We start from the raw sequence: 14,607 nt of genomic DNA, 5'->3' as shown, positions 1-14,607 counted from the left end.
AAGGGTGGTGGGAATAGATTCAAAAGTAACATTCAAGATGAAATTGAAGAAATAGCGACAGAAGCAAGCAAAGTAGTGCAATAGCAAGATGGAGCTACTCTAAGCAGGGAGTGGGATTGATTGAAAGTTCTACCCAAAAAGCAGCACAATAGAATGGGCTAAGGGGATGTCTTCCCTACTGTCTTAGTCCATGATTCAGGCCTGAATCCTGATGGGATAAGGGTCACCTTTATCTGTTTGTCTATAAAACGCTGTATGATTTCTGCTTGGGCAGCCTGAGGACAGGTTGGCGGTGTATGGCAAAACAGTTTCAAATTCTCAGTAGATTGACAAACACAAAGAAATGGAAACAGAAGGGGGAGCTTTACAGACGTGACACACTATTAGGATAAAAGTGAATGAATGGACATTGTACTTGTCTTGAGACTGATACAGAATGAAGGAACTACTTCCCCCAAAAGAGCACTGACCATTCTCCGCGTATACAGTATTTGTTGTTGTTTTATTTTTAACAAAAACTTTACCTTAGCCGAAGCATAGTTAATCTGCCTGCTGTGCGGGTTCTCTTACCGAGTGTTCTTTTTCATTGTCCTAGGCCTATCAGTCTTTACTTCTTTCAGAGGCAGGGAGCTGGACAGAATCACAGGCAGCAAGCATCAGTCAGATAGGGCAGCAGAGTGTTTCGGGACAAGGTGAATGGACCAGGGGAGTGAGAGAGAGAGCGGGAGTGAAGGAGGGAGGGAGGGAGGGGAAGAGGAGACATATGATGAAAGAGAGAGAGAGAAAAACAAGTGAAAACAATGAAACCACACGGAAAAATAAAACATCATGCACGTGCTTATAAGCGGGAGCAAATCAGAAAGAAGCATAAAGGTGCCATTCTCCCTCAGTCTGTGAAAACCAGGACATAGAGATTCATTTACTGCCTCATCCTTGTGATTAAACATTGTAATGTGGACATTAGGGGGACAGATCACCAACAGAAACAGGAGATTGAGCTCCTGGATTTGCTGGCCTGCAGCCTACAAGGATGACTTTGGGGACGATCTGATAACTATCAAATGCACATTCGTCCTCTTTATCCTTAACCAAAACCTTTACTGATTAAAGATCTGTCTGGGCCTTGAATATACTTAATGACCCAGCCTCTACAGCCCTCTCTGATCAAGGATTGCAGATTCACTACATTCAGAAAATTAAATCCTCCCCATCTGTAGAAATATATATGCAACATCAGCAGCCTGCATTTCCGTGGTGTTTTTGTAAAGTATCAAGGAACCACCCAGGAGAGTTCTGAAACAAAACGTGACACTGAGCCACATAACAACAACTTGTAGTTATATAGCAGCCATAATTCAAAGAAACATCATGAAGTGCTTCACAGGAGCATTTTAAAATATAGCATACTGCTGAGCCACATTAGGTTTGATGACCAAAAGGCCTGGTCAAGGTAGTAGATTTTAAGCTGTGTTAAGGAGCAGCTTGAAGGAGAAAAGAGAGATGGATAGTCAGAAAGGTCCATCAACAATAGAGCTCAAGGCCTAAACAAGTCCACCAATGGGAAGTCAGCAAAATGTACAAGAAGCTTGAATTAAAGGATCATGTATATTGCAGAGAAATGGATGATTGGAAAAGAGTGTGGAGATGGGGTGGGGTAGGCACATAAAGTGACATGATTTAAAATCGAAGTACTTCAGGGGCCGATGTAGATCAGTGAGCCCAGGGTGGTAAGGAATCAGGACTGAGTGTGAGTTAAATAGAGTTATGGCTGACCTCATGTTTATTGGAGGGTTGAACAGGGAAGACCACTCAGGAACACATCAGAATAATCACGTGTGGAGAGAAGCAAGAGGCAAATGAGGTTTTCAGCAGCTGAGAGATGGCATGTTGTAGCAGTGTTACACAGGGTTCAGAAGAGATTTTGCCAGGCATGGAAGATTTGAATTATAAAGAAAGGTTGGGTAGGCTGGGACAGTTTTCACCGGAGCGCAGTCAGTTAAGAGGTGACCTTATGCAGGTTTATAGAATCATGAGCGGTATAGATAGGGTTAACGATAGGTGCATTTTCCCTAGGATGGGTAATTTCAAGACTAGAGGGCTAATTTTTAAGGTGAGAGGAGAGAGATTTAAAAAGGACATGAAGGACAAAATTTTTACACAGAGGGTGGTTCGTGTGTGGAATGAACTTCCTGAGGAAGTGATTGATGTGGGCACAGTTACAACATTTAAAAGGGACTTAGATGAGTGCATGAATAATAAAGGTTTGGAGGGGTATGGGCCAGGAGCAGGCAGGTGAGACTAGTTCAGTTGCGATTATGTTTGGCATGGACTGGTTGGTCCGAAGGGTCTGTTTCCATGCTGTATGACGCTACAACTCTATGAGTGTCAACAAGCTATGTAAGTGTTGGCACAAATATGAGGGTCAAAGTTCATCTCAGATTCAGATGCGAAATCAAACTCGCAAAAAAGATTGGCTTAATCTCGAACACTTGCCTGGTAAAAGAGGTACCAAATGGCTTAATCTCAAACTCTTGCCTGGTAAAAGAGGTACCAAGGAGCAACGTTTGGAGTTGCAGCTAAAGATAAAGGCTTCAGTCTTTTCAATATTTAATGGGTGGAACTTTCTGCTCATCTAGCACTGGGATATCACATAAAATGGCCTCATAAGGAGATATTAGGACAGGTGACAAATGTGTTTAGTCAAAGAAATCGATTTTAAGAAGAGTCTTAAAGGCAGAAGGAGGTAGGAAGGCAGACAGTCTTAAGGAGAGAACTTCATGTCTTAAGAGATTTAGCAGCCGAAGGCACGGCCACCAACAGCGGAACAATTCAACTGAGGGATGTTCAAGAGGCCAGAAGTGGAGAAAAGCGTAAGGACAGGAAACAAAAAAAGAAGTGATGCTGAAGGAGTTAACATCAGGGGGTTGGAAACCAGAGAGTGAATGGAGGGCTGTAAATTATCACTTATTTACTTAGCTGTGTCTCAGCACTTTAAAAATGACATAATCAGGCTACAGGATTACAAAGAAGCATAATTATCCACTCCATTAGGCTAAATTGGAGACCAATTGCAAAATTTATGGGAGCAATTTTCTAAGTGCACACTGCCAGCCGAGAACATTCCCCACCAGGCGTGTCTATCAGCAACCCAACAACAGGTTATAGTAGTGGCTGGTATGGATATGAGTATAACGCATTCACAGGACGTTATCTCCTTCATTTTAATATATTTAGTCTGAATGTGCTCCTGTCTGGCTTAAAATGGAGGCAGTGCTTCACACGTTTGTCTGTAAACTGGTGTTGGCCCTCTCTCAGTGGTAGAACATGTTCATCGCTGAGTTAGGAGGTCCAGACACCTAATTTGGACAGACAGCTCAGTGCAGTACTGTAATAGCCCTGATATCTGCCCTCTCGAGTGAACGTAAGCAATCCACCCCCAACACTTCTTAAAGAAGCGGGCCTTTCTCCCCGGTCTTCTGGTCACCATTTAAGCCACAGTCAACGACAACAGAAAGCATGTTTGCTGAGTCAGCCGCCTCCTTGTTGTTTGTGGGAGCTTTCGGTGCACTAACTGGCTGTGCCATTCACCTGCATTCCAACAGTGACTACACTTCAGTGATGACAATGTGTCCTTGAGCAGCAAAATCTTGTTTTACAAAGGGTCACAGACCTTGCCTGTTTCTCTAAATGAGTGGGGCTTAAGCTGCTGTGAAGCCAGTGACATAACATGAAAGACAAAGAGGGCTAAGAAATAAAAATTTGATTCCCACTATTCAAGCTCATTGAAAATTCCTTCCCCCCGCCATCTTTCAATCTGTAATTTTCTTTCTTTGTTCACAGGGTGCTGGAGTTCTGTGTGCAGGTCTGGTCGCCTCAGCACAGAAAGGATGTGGTAGCACTAGATGGGTTCTCCAGGATGTTGCCTGAGGTGGAGAAATCGAACTGCAAAGAGAGACTAGATAGGCGTGTTTGCTTTAGAGCAGTGAAGACTGAGGGGGAACATGATTGAAGTGTGTAAGATTATGAGGGGTATGGACAGGGTAAATAGAGAGCAGCTGTTCCCCTAGGTTGAGGGATCAATCACAAGTGGGCATAGTTTTAGGGTGAGAGGCAGGAGATTCAGAGGGGATTTTGGAAAAAGCGTTTTCACTCAGCAGGTGAGTTGGGGAGGTGGTGGCCCAGTGGTATTATCGCTGGACTGTTAATCCAGAGACCCAGATAACATTCTGGGGACCTGGTTTCGAATCTCACCATGGCAGATGGTGGAACTTGAATTCAATAAAATATGTGGAATTAAGAAACTAATGGTGACCATGAATCCATTGTCGATTATTGGGAAAAACCCATCTGGTTCACTGGTGTCCTTTAGGGAAGGAAACTGCCATCCTTACCCGGTCTGGACTACATGTGACTCCAGACCCACAGCAATGTGGTTGACTCTAAACTGCCCTCGGGGCAATTAGGGATGGGCAATAAATGCTGCCTAGCCAGCGATGCCCTCATCCCGTTATTGAATAAAGGGTGGTGGGAATCTGGAATGCATTGCCTGGGAAGGTAGTGGAGGCTGGGAACATTTCAACTTTCAAAAAATAGTTGGACGAGTATTTCAACTATCATAACATTTGAGGATTTGGGACAAGAGCAGGAAATCGGGATTAGTGTGATCTCAGTGGTAGTTTTTGTCAGTGCAGTTTCGATGAGCCGAAGGGCCTTTTCTGTGCTGTATGAATCTATGGATGTAGATGTCACTGGCTGGGCCAGCATTTGCTGTTCTTTCCCAAAGGCCCTCCAGAGGATGATTGTGAGCTGCCTTCTTGATCTGCTGCCCACGGGCAGTACATAGACCCACAATGCTGTGAGGGAGTTCCAGGATTTTGACCCAGCGACGCTGAAGGAACAGTGATATCTTTCTGAGTCAGGATGGCATGTGGTTTTCGACTGTCTCCTCAATACCCCTGACTCGGAAGCTGGTCTCCATTCTCTCCCTCCCACCGTTGCTGTAACAGACTAGGTCCAACTCCCCTCACTGCTACTGAACCAAAGTACTCCCACAGAACCCCAGCATGAAACACAACATCAAGAAATACGAGTGGTATGGTACAGCGGGGGCTGGGGAGGGGATTCTGACTGGCCATCAACCTGCTGCTATGTTAGTCACAAGTCTTTGCTGATTGTGTGTGTGTGTGTCTGTGTGTGTTTGTCTGTGTGTGTCTGTGTGTGTGTGTGTGAGTGTATGTGTGTGTGTGTGTGTGTGTGTGTCTGTGTGTGTGTGTCTGTGTGTGTTTGTGTCTGTGTGTGAGTGTGTGTCTGTGTGTGTGTGTCTGTGTGTGTGTATGCATGTGTGTATGTGTGTGTGCGTGTGTATGTGTGTGCGTGTGTATGTATGTGTGTGCCTCTGTGTGTGTGTGTGTGTGTGTGTGTGTGTGTCTGTGTATATATGTGTGTGTGTGTGTGTGTCTGTGTATATGTGTGTGTGTGTATGTTTGTGTGTTTGTCTGTGTCTGTGTGTGTGTGTGAGAGAGAGAGAGAGAGAGATACTAGTCTCCAGTCATCTCAGATCTCCCTGCCACAAGACAAAGGTTTGTCAGGATCGTAGAATCACACCATATTAAAGATCTCAAGCCCTTGTAAGCAGTAACCCCACATTTCCTGGGACGGCCAAAATGTGAACAAAATATATGGAGCCTGCTCAATTGAAAGGTCGATGGTTGGATGGTGACCTAATCATTAGAAAATCACTGGGTCACTTCTTAGGCATTTTCTGAAGGGATGTGAGTGTTTACAGCTCGCTAGGCGATGGACTGAACTGGTAATGCTATATGTCTGGCTGAAGTTCTGATTTAAAGCAGATACAGTGCCCTACAGTACCATTTATCAGCACAACAGTCTATGATTGATCACACAGCAAACACAATGTGCTGCAAAAATGCCACACAGCTGATTCGACAACACAAAAGCTGCAAGGAAATAGTTCATGTCAGCAGCCTGAGCAAGCTTTCAGGGTCCATTAAAACGGAGAGATAAGCCTCTTTCCAGAGAAAACAAACAGTTGTCTTTATGAGTGAAAGATAAACCAGCCATGGAAGATGTTATACATTTCTTAAAGACTGGACACTGTCAAGATTTGATCACATAGGCCGCTTGCATGAAAAGTGAGAATAAGAAAGTGTGTCTTAAAGCAATAGTTAACTAGTTCAGCAACAGGAGTTGTCTGATCAGTGACTAGAGGTTGGAACAGAGCAGGCCAATCACTTATTTCAGTGTGATCCTTGGACCAGTCCATACAAACCAAATCGCTTGCAATTGTTCACACTGTATGTGTAAGCTGGTGATGTATTACCTTTTGTTTTCAGTATTTTGTATAAAATCTCACTTGAATAAAGAGCAATTGGGTATATAGTGTTGTGACAGCTGCCTTGGGTCATCGACGTCCAGAGTAAAGCTGACAGACCAGGGTAAGTAAGAATGAAAACTTGCACCCTGAAGATGAACTTTGGGGCCTGGAATTTCAGAACATGTATGGACAACTCCAGCAGAGACAGACCGGAATATCACACCTTCATTATCACCTTGAGATCTCTTGTGCTGCAACAGTAGCATCACTGCCCTGAATGAAACTCAATGAGCAGTAGCAGCTCAGCTAAAAGAACGAGGTGCTGGACATATCTTCTTCTGGGAGGGCAAATCTGAGGCACAGTGCAACTCCATGGAGTTAGATTCACCATTAAAAAACACAATCAAGGGAGACTGTGGCTTGGAGGGGAGCTTGAAGATGGCATTCCAGTGCAACGGCTGCCCTTGTCCTTCCTGGGGATGTAGAGGTAGCAGGTTTAGGAGCTGCGGTTGAAGGAGTCTCAATGATTGCTGCAGTGAAGTGTAGATTGCACTGACAACACCTGGGGCAGTGGTCGAACTATTCCATGCTATTGCTGAGTTGTTGTTCCATCATCTTACATACCCAGTTTTATTGCCTAACGCTTCTGCGCATTGAAGTCAAGATGTCTTTCTGTAGCTCCTCTTTCTTTCCTAGTACCATGGTTAAAAAGCTGCTGAAAATGCTTATTGCAGACTGGGCTGGAGAGTGGCGATGGTGGTGGAGGATTCACATTTTAATGGGATAGAAAATGAAAATATCATTCATTCACCGGAACACATAAACATTCCACTGAAACAGCTGGAAGATCTTTGGTTTACAGGAAAGCTGATTGTACTAACTCTCATTTTTAGGATACAAAGCTTGAACAGCTTAATAAACATTCTAAACTACGCATAAAATCACAGCATAACATATCATAGCAGGAAGCCCTTCTACCTTTCACGGGCTGGCTCTTCACTGTTAAAGGTCACCCAGCACAAATGGAAGATGAGCTCAGAATTCTCACAATGCCATAGAATCATGCAGCTTTCTTTATTCTCAACTAATTCATTTATATAAATGACAAAAAAAAGTGGACCCAGCACTGGTCCCTGTGGAACATCACTGGTCACAGGCCTCCAGTCCAAAAAATATCCCTCCACCACCACCCTCTGTCTCCTGCCACGAAGCCAATTTTGTACTCAATTGGCAAGCTTGCCCTGAATCCCATGTCTAACTTTACTAATTAGTCTCCCACGCGTAACCTTGTCAAAGGCTTTACTAAAGTCCAAATAAACAATAAAAACCGAAAGAACTGCGGATGCTGTAAATTGGGAACAAAAACAGAAGTTGCTGGAAAAGTTCAGCAGGTCTGGCAGCATCTGTGAAGAAAAAAATCAGAGTTAACGTTTCGGGTCTAGTGACGCATAATGGTTAAAATCATGGATGATGGATAATGATTAAGGGCAAGGACTGTCAATTGTTTTCCCTTCCAATCCAAAGACACTGAGACAGATATATCTTTCTTGTTACAACCTCAGCCAGTATCATCAAAAAAATACACCTCAAACCAGGGGCCAACACTGGGATCTTTTGATGCCAACCATCAACTCATCATGGCTTCTGATGTAGGAACCACAGAGGATTTACAACACAGAGGAGCAACAAAGCTAGACCCATTACCCTACAAGTCACTGCTTTTTTTTTTCTATTCATTTGTGGGATGTGGATGTCTTTGGCTGGGCAGGATTTCTAGTTGCCCTTGAGAAGGTGGTGGTGAGCTGCCTTCTTGAACCGCTGCAATTTAAGCTAACATCCAGGTTCTATTTATATATGGTGAGAATTTCTACCTTGACCACCCCCGGGTGAAAAACTGTCTCATCTCCTTTCTGTCAGTTACTTTAAATCTGTTCCCTCTGATTTCTGACCACCTTCTCCCCACCTCACTAAGGAAAAATAGTTGGCCCCTATCTATCTCGGAGGCTTGCAGTTTTATACGTCTCAAAGAAGATATAGAAACATAGAAACATAGAAGATAGGAGCAGGAGGAGGCCATTCGGCCCTTTGAGCCAGCTCCACCATTCATCACAATCATGGCTGATCATCCTACTCAGTAGCCTAATCCTGCTTTCTCCCCATAACCTTTCATCCCATTCACTCCAAGAGCTATATCTAGTCGCCTCTTGAATACATTAAATGTTTTGGCATCAACTGCTTCCTGTGGTAATGAATACCACAGGCTCACCCACTCTTTGAGTAAAGAAATGTCTCCTCATCTCCATTCTAAATCGTCTACTCCGAATCCTCAGACTGTGATCCCTGGTTCTGGACACACCCACCATCGGGAACATCCTCCCTGCATCTACCCTGTCCAGTCCTGTTAGAACTTGTTAAGTGTCTATGAGATCCCCCCTCATTCATCTGAAATCCAGTGAAAACAATCCTAACCCATTCAGTCTCTCCTCATATGTCAGGCCCACCATCCCCGGGATCAGACTGGTAAACCTTGGACATCCAGCTCTACACTTTGTTATCTCAGATTCTCCAGCATCTGCAGTTCCTACTATCTCTGACACAATATTCCAGGTTTGGCCTCACCAAGGCCCTGTATAAATGCAACAACACATCCCTGCTCCTGTGCTCAAAACCGCTCGCAATGAAGGCCAACATACCATTTGCCTTCTTTACCGCCTGCTGCACCTGCACGATTACCTTCAGAGACTGGTGCACAAGGACACCCAGGTCCCGCTGCACACTCCCCTCTCCCAATTTACAGCCATTCAGGTAGTAATCTGCCTTCTTGCTTTTGCTTCCAAAGTGAATAACCTCACATTTATCCAAATTATACTGCATCTGTCATTGATTTGCCCTCTCACCCACCCTGTCCAGATCATGCTGAAGGATCTCTGCATCCTCATCACAGTTCATCCTCCCACCCAACTTGGTATCGTCTGCAAACTTGGAGATGTTACATTTTGTTCCCTCATCCAAATCATTAATATATATTGTGAATAGCTGGGGTCCCAGCACCAATCCCTGTGGCACCCCACTAGTTACTGTCTGCCAATTTGAAAAGGACTCATTAGTTCCTACTCTTTGTTTCCTCTCTGCCAACCAGCTTCCTATACATCTCAATGCACTTTCCCCCAATCCCGTGCACTTTAATATTGCACATTAATCTCTTATGTGGGACTTAGCAAACGCTTTCTGAAAGTGCAAATATACTACATCAACTGGCTTCCCCTTGTCAACTCTACTAGTTACATCTTCAGAGAATTCCAATAGATTTCTCAAGCATGATTTCCCCTTCATAAATCCCTGCTGACTCTGTCTGATCCTGCCACTGCTTTCTAAATGCTCTGCTATAAAATCCTTGACAATGGATTTGAGAATGTTTCCCACTACCAATGTTAAGCTCACTGGTCTATAATTCCCGATTTTCTCTCCACGTCCTTTTTTGAACACTGGAGTGACACTAGCCACCCTCCAATCTGCAGGGACTGTTCCAGAGTCTATAGAATCCTGGAAGATGACCACCAATGCATCCACTATTTCTAGAGTTACTTCCTTAAGTACTCTGGAATGTAAATCAGGCCCTGGGGATTTATCAGCCTTCAATCCCAACAATTTTCCCAGCACTATTTCTCTACTAATGTTGATCTCCCTCAGCTCTTCCCTTTCACTAAATCTTGCAACTTCTAACAATTCTGGTATCTGATTTGCATCCTCTCTTGTGAAGACAGAACCAAAGTATGTATTCAGTTCCTCAGCCATTTTTTGTCCCCTATTACACATTCCCTACTTTCTGTCTGTAGCGGATCTACATTTGACTTTACCAATCTCTTTCTCTTCATGTACCAACAGAAACTTTTAGCATCCATCTTTATGTTCCATGCAAGCTGGCTTTCATACTCTATTTTCCCCTTCTTGATCAATCTCTTGGTCCTTCTTTGCCGAATTCTAAACTGTTCTGAATCCTCAGATTTATTATTTTTCTTGGCCAATCTGTATGCTTCTTCCTCGGATACAGTCTCTATTTCCTTTGTAAGCCATGGATTGTCCCCCTTACCCATTTTGCTTTTGCAACAGACAGGAATAAACAGATATTGCAGTTTCCTCTATGCGTTCCTTGAATGTTTGCCAATGCCTATCCACTGTCATCACTTTAAGTAACTCTCCCCAATCTATATTCCTCATCCCAAGGCAAACAGGCGAGCCTATTTAATCTTTTTTATATTCACAATTACTCAGTCCAAGTGACATCCTCATAAATCTCACCTGCATCCTCTCCAATGCAAACAGATCATTCCTGTACTGCGTGATCAGAACAGTAAATAGTAGTCTAACTAGTACGTAACTAGTAGAGTTGACAAGGGGGAGCCAGTTGATGTAGTATATTTGCACTTTCAGTCTTACATCAAGTTCTAGCATAATCTCCCACAAGGCAGCTTTCCCTGTTTTGGCACTTTCAAAGGTGGCACAGAGCACCCTTGCGCCAATGCAGAGCAGCACACTGGGGCATTTGGCTGAAACTGTGGATCTCATAGTTTTACTTTACTCATGTCTTTGTGAGATACAACCTGACACATCCTCCAAAGAGAAGGGCAAATGAGATTGATGCCTATGCACTTCTGCAGCCTTGCCAACAGGCTGAGCAATGGTTGGGATTTACCTCTCCAGGAAAGATGCACAACCAAGGGACACGCAACCACTTCACCTGACGAAGGGGCTGCACTCTGAAAGTTTGTGATTTCAAATAAACCTGTTGGACTACAACCTGGTTTCCTGTGACTTCTGACTATGTTCACTCTAGACCAACACCGGCACCTCCACATCATGGCAACCAAGGGATGACAAGGGAAGGGAAAGCACTTCATCCTATTAAGACTCCACTGGCAGTAAAATGTCCTTACCTTCTTCTCTGGGTCAGGTTGGCGAACAGGGTCACAGCCTGGGGCTTGAAGCTGGGCATGACTGGGATCCGCGCTATGTTTTCCTGTGATGTAGTTATTGCTCGCTCTTGGGGCTGATCACAAACCTTACTCACCTGCAACACAAAAGCACACATGAGCATTCAATTCCATTTTGCAAATAAATCATTGCAAGTGGTGTCAAGGTACAAAGCACCAGGAGTATCGTTGTTAAGCTTAATATCTGCTTGGCTCTTAACAGTGCCATTTTCCAACTCATGTTTCAATCAGCAAACAACCTCAGAGAGGCATGAGTGACCAGGAGGGACATCATAAACCCAGCGCTCTGAAAACAGATCAAGTGCACAAATACCAAATGCAGGAGTTAGCGCTGAACTGCTGCTAACTCTACTTTCAGACTCTGCCCAGATAAAATTCCCACTCCTCCAGCATTCAACCATCCACTGTGTATGCTGTTCAGTTACTTTTTTTAGATCTTCTATGTTCTTATTTATAAATAAACACACTTCCATGCCTTACAAAGTGGTGGTAAAGAAGCTGGCAGCTGACCAGTGAAGGACATCGCAATCAGACTACAAATTTAGCAGAAATGATGAACATCTTCCAAGTTAAGTGGATGCACCCAGGGAACAAATAAATGTTTAAGTTGAGGAGGGGGTTTTTGAAAAGTTTCATAGAGACAGCAAGTGATGCAGAGGCAGAGGGGTTTACAAAAGATGTCCAAAGAAAGAATCAGAGCTGCAGAAGGATCAGACTGGGATCAAAAAGGATGGCAAATGCACAGATGACTGGACAAAAAGAACCTGGATATTTGAGAGGGAATACAGAACACAAGCTACATTAATGCACCAAGATTCTCTTGCACTCTTTTGAATACCCATGGTCGTTGACAGCTCAACAAATAATGACATTAGCCCTCTGCAATCTCGGCCACACAATTGTTCTTACATGAGCCTTGACAGTTAGTCCCAGCAGGCTATTGGATTCAGAGCTGCATTACTGTATGCATTAGAGCTGACTTCAATGCACACCAACACCATGTATCTCCCAACATTAGCCTGGAGACAGTGATTGGGGGAAGGTATATCAGCAAGCTCATCCATCTCTATCATAGAGGCGGAGAACTACTCCAGTGCCACAATGATCTCACCAGCTAACTCGGCACAAATTATGAGAAAAGTGGAGCTCGCTGCTTATCTATAGCCCAGTCCACTTGCCAACTGAGTCACTCAGCTCCAAACTTTTAAAACACCCTCTCGAATTGCACTTCCTCATTGATGAAGAAAACTGGATGTTCCTTGCCCTTCAGTCTCTTCAATGGACAGCAGCAGCTGTGGTAACATATTGTCTTCACAATGGCCACTTTATGACCCTGTGTGTTTTTTTTCATTGTGAATGTGAAATAAACACATTTTAGGCACATAATCATCATGACCTTTAAGTCACGGAAATCTTGGCAGCCAGATGAAAATACAAGTTACTTCTGAAGCTGGATGGCTTTGCTGGAAGGAACACTGTTGTCCACAGAAAGTGGTGTCAGCTTAAGGTTATGGGTTGCTCTGAATGAGGTCTTCAAGATTCTGATGAGCAAAATAGTACTTGATTGTTTTCACTGTTCAGCAAAACAAGACAGCAGAGATGTGAGAAAAATCACAAAAAAAAATCTACGCAAAGGTTTGGATTAGGGTATTAACTGCTACATTCCATTGTTGATACAGAATGCAGCATTTTTTAAAAGGGAAATTCAAAGGAAGAAACGTTAAGGGCTGTGCACGGTGAGCAGCAGAAAGCGACTAAATCAATTGGTCCATCTGCAAACTGCTGATGACTTGCCTCGACAAAAGTCTCACAAAAGCATTTTGCTGCAACCACAATCGTAGAAAGGAACTGTCTCCTTGCTTTTCCGCAAAATATATCAGGACATCAATTATATCCACCCATTTAACATCTCACCTGAGAGATAACAGTTTCCAATGTGTAACAGAACTATCCCAATACCACATGGGAGTATCAAAATAGATCATATACACAAGTTTTTTAAAGTGGGATTTGAACCCAAAACCTTCTGGCTCAGAAGTAACAGCATGACCACTCAGCCAAGACTGGCACATTGGTACCAATTACTTAAGTGCAGAGTTCAGCTAGATGCCAGGAAACTTTTCTTGCTTGCAGAGCTAGTGAGCTCTGCCTTGAATTGTCAGTGTGTGGTTAGCACAGCTTCACTGTGAGTGTTTAAAAAGATTAGTTCCTGCAAATGGAAAATGTCACCAAGGTATGGAAAGCGGGTGAAAACTGGCCTGGAATTGTTTTTCTGCCCTCCTAACAGCTTCCATCCTGGGACAGGGGCAGGAATGATGAGTTTACAGGTCATGTCATGTTAGCCTCAAATATATAAGTGCTACCCATTGAGTTGTAGCTCAGTGCAAGGTGTGTTGTTGTTGATCTGTCTCCTTGGGCTACAGAAATCAGAGAGGGCTTCTGTGTCATATCATTACCTGGTGACCGCTGATAAAAAGGTATCTGGGTAAAGGTAGATAAAGACAATGAAGATAGGATCTGTGATGACTCTTCCAGTCAAATAGTTTATTCACACTTTTCATATATTTGAACAGCAGAGCATTGATTCTCCAAATGCACCTTCCTAGCATGGATCATTTGTCTCTCATTATTTACATTAGGAAATTACAGAGCACGCTTCCCACAGCTTGTTATCCACTGGGAAGCAACATGCACCCGATCTCCCAAAATATGTCACAGCACATGAGGCTCCAGTTATAATGGGGAGGCAATGACCTAGTAGTATTATTGCTGGGCTTTTAGTCCAGGCAATGCTCTGGGGACCCAAGTTACATTTTTACTACCGTTGATTGTGGAATTTGCATTGAGTAAACAAACATTGTCTCGAATTGAGAGCCTAATGATGACCAAGAATTCATTTTTGATTGTCGGAAAAAACCCCATCTGGTTGACTAATGTCCTTTAGGGAAGGAAACTGCCATCTTTAGCTGGTCTGGCCTTCATGCAACTCCAAACTCACAGAAATGTGGTTAACTCTTATCTGCCCTCTGCGAAATTAGGGATAAGCAATAAATGCTGGCCTAGCCAGCGATGCCCCCACACCCTGTGAATGAAAATGAATAATAAATGCTAGACACTCAGTATCATGTGAACTCTGCAAGCCTTTTCCTATTAGCGTTCCCAGGGAGCCAACATGGAATCTGTACAACAGACTGTTGTAGGAAACGAGAACAGCCCAAAAACATCTCATTTGAAATAATTCAATCAACAGAACATTCCAGACAAGGGTTTATTCCATTGCAA

At 43.6% G+C, this 14,607-nt stretch overlaps 1 protein-coding gene across 1 annotated transcript in view; it reads right to left on the bottom strand.

The window, feature by feature from the left end:
• LOC109917891 (glypican-5-like) overlaps nucleotides 1–14,607 on the bottom strand; it is a 214,195-nt gene that overhangs the window by 150,394 nt on the left and 49,194 nt on the right. The window contains exon 3 of the mRNA XM_048604137.1: nucleotides 11,269–11,402. Coding sequence (XP_048460094.1) covers nucleotides 11,269–11,402 — 134 coding nt within the window. The remainder of the gene's footprint in view (nucleotides 1–11,268; nucleotides 11,403–14,607) is intronic.

The sequence above is a fragment of the Rhincodon typus genome, chromosome 13 (genome assembly GCF_021869965.1).
Source record: "Rhincodon typus isolate 14 chromosome 13, sRhiTyp1.1, whole genome shotgun sequence".
Classification (NCBI taxonomy): Eukaryota; Metazoa; Chordata; class Chondrichthyes; order Orectolobiformes; family Rhincodontidae; genus Rhincodon; species Rhincodon typus.
This window is presented reverse-complemented; position numbering and strand designations above follow the sequence as displayed.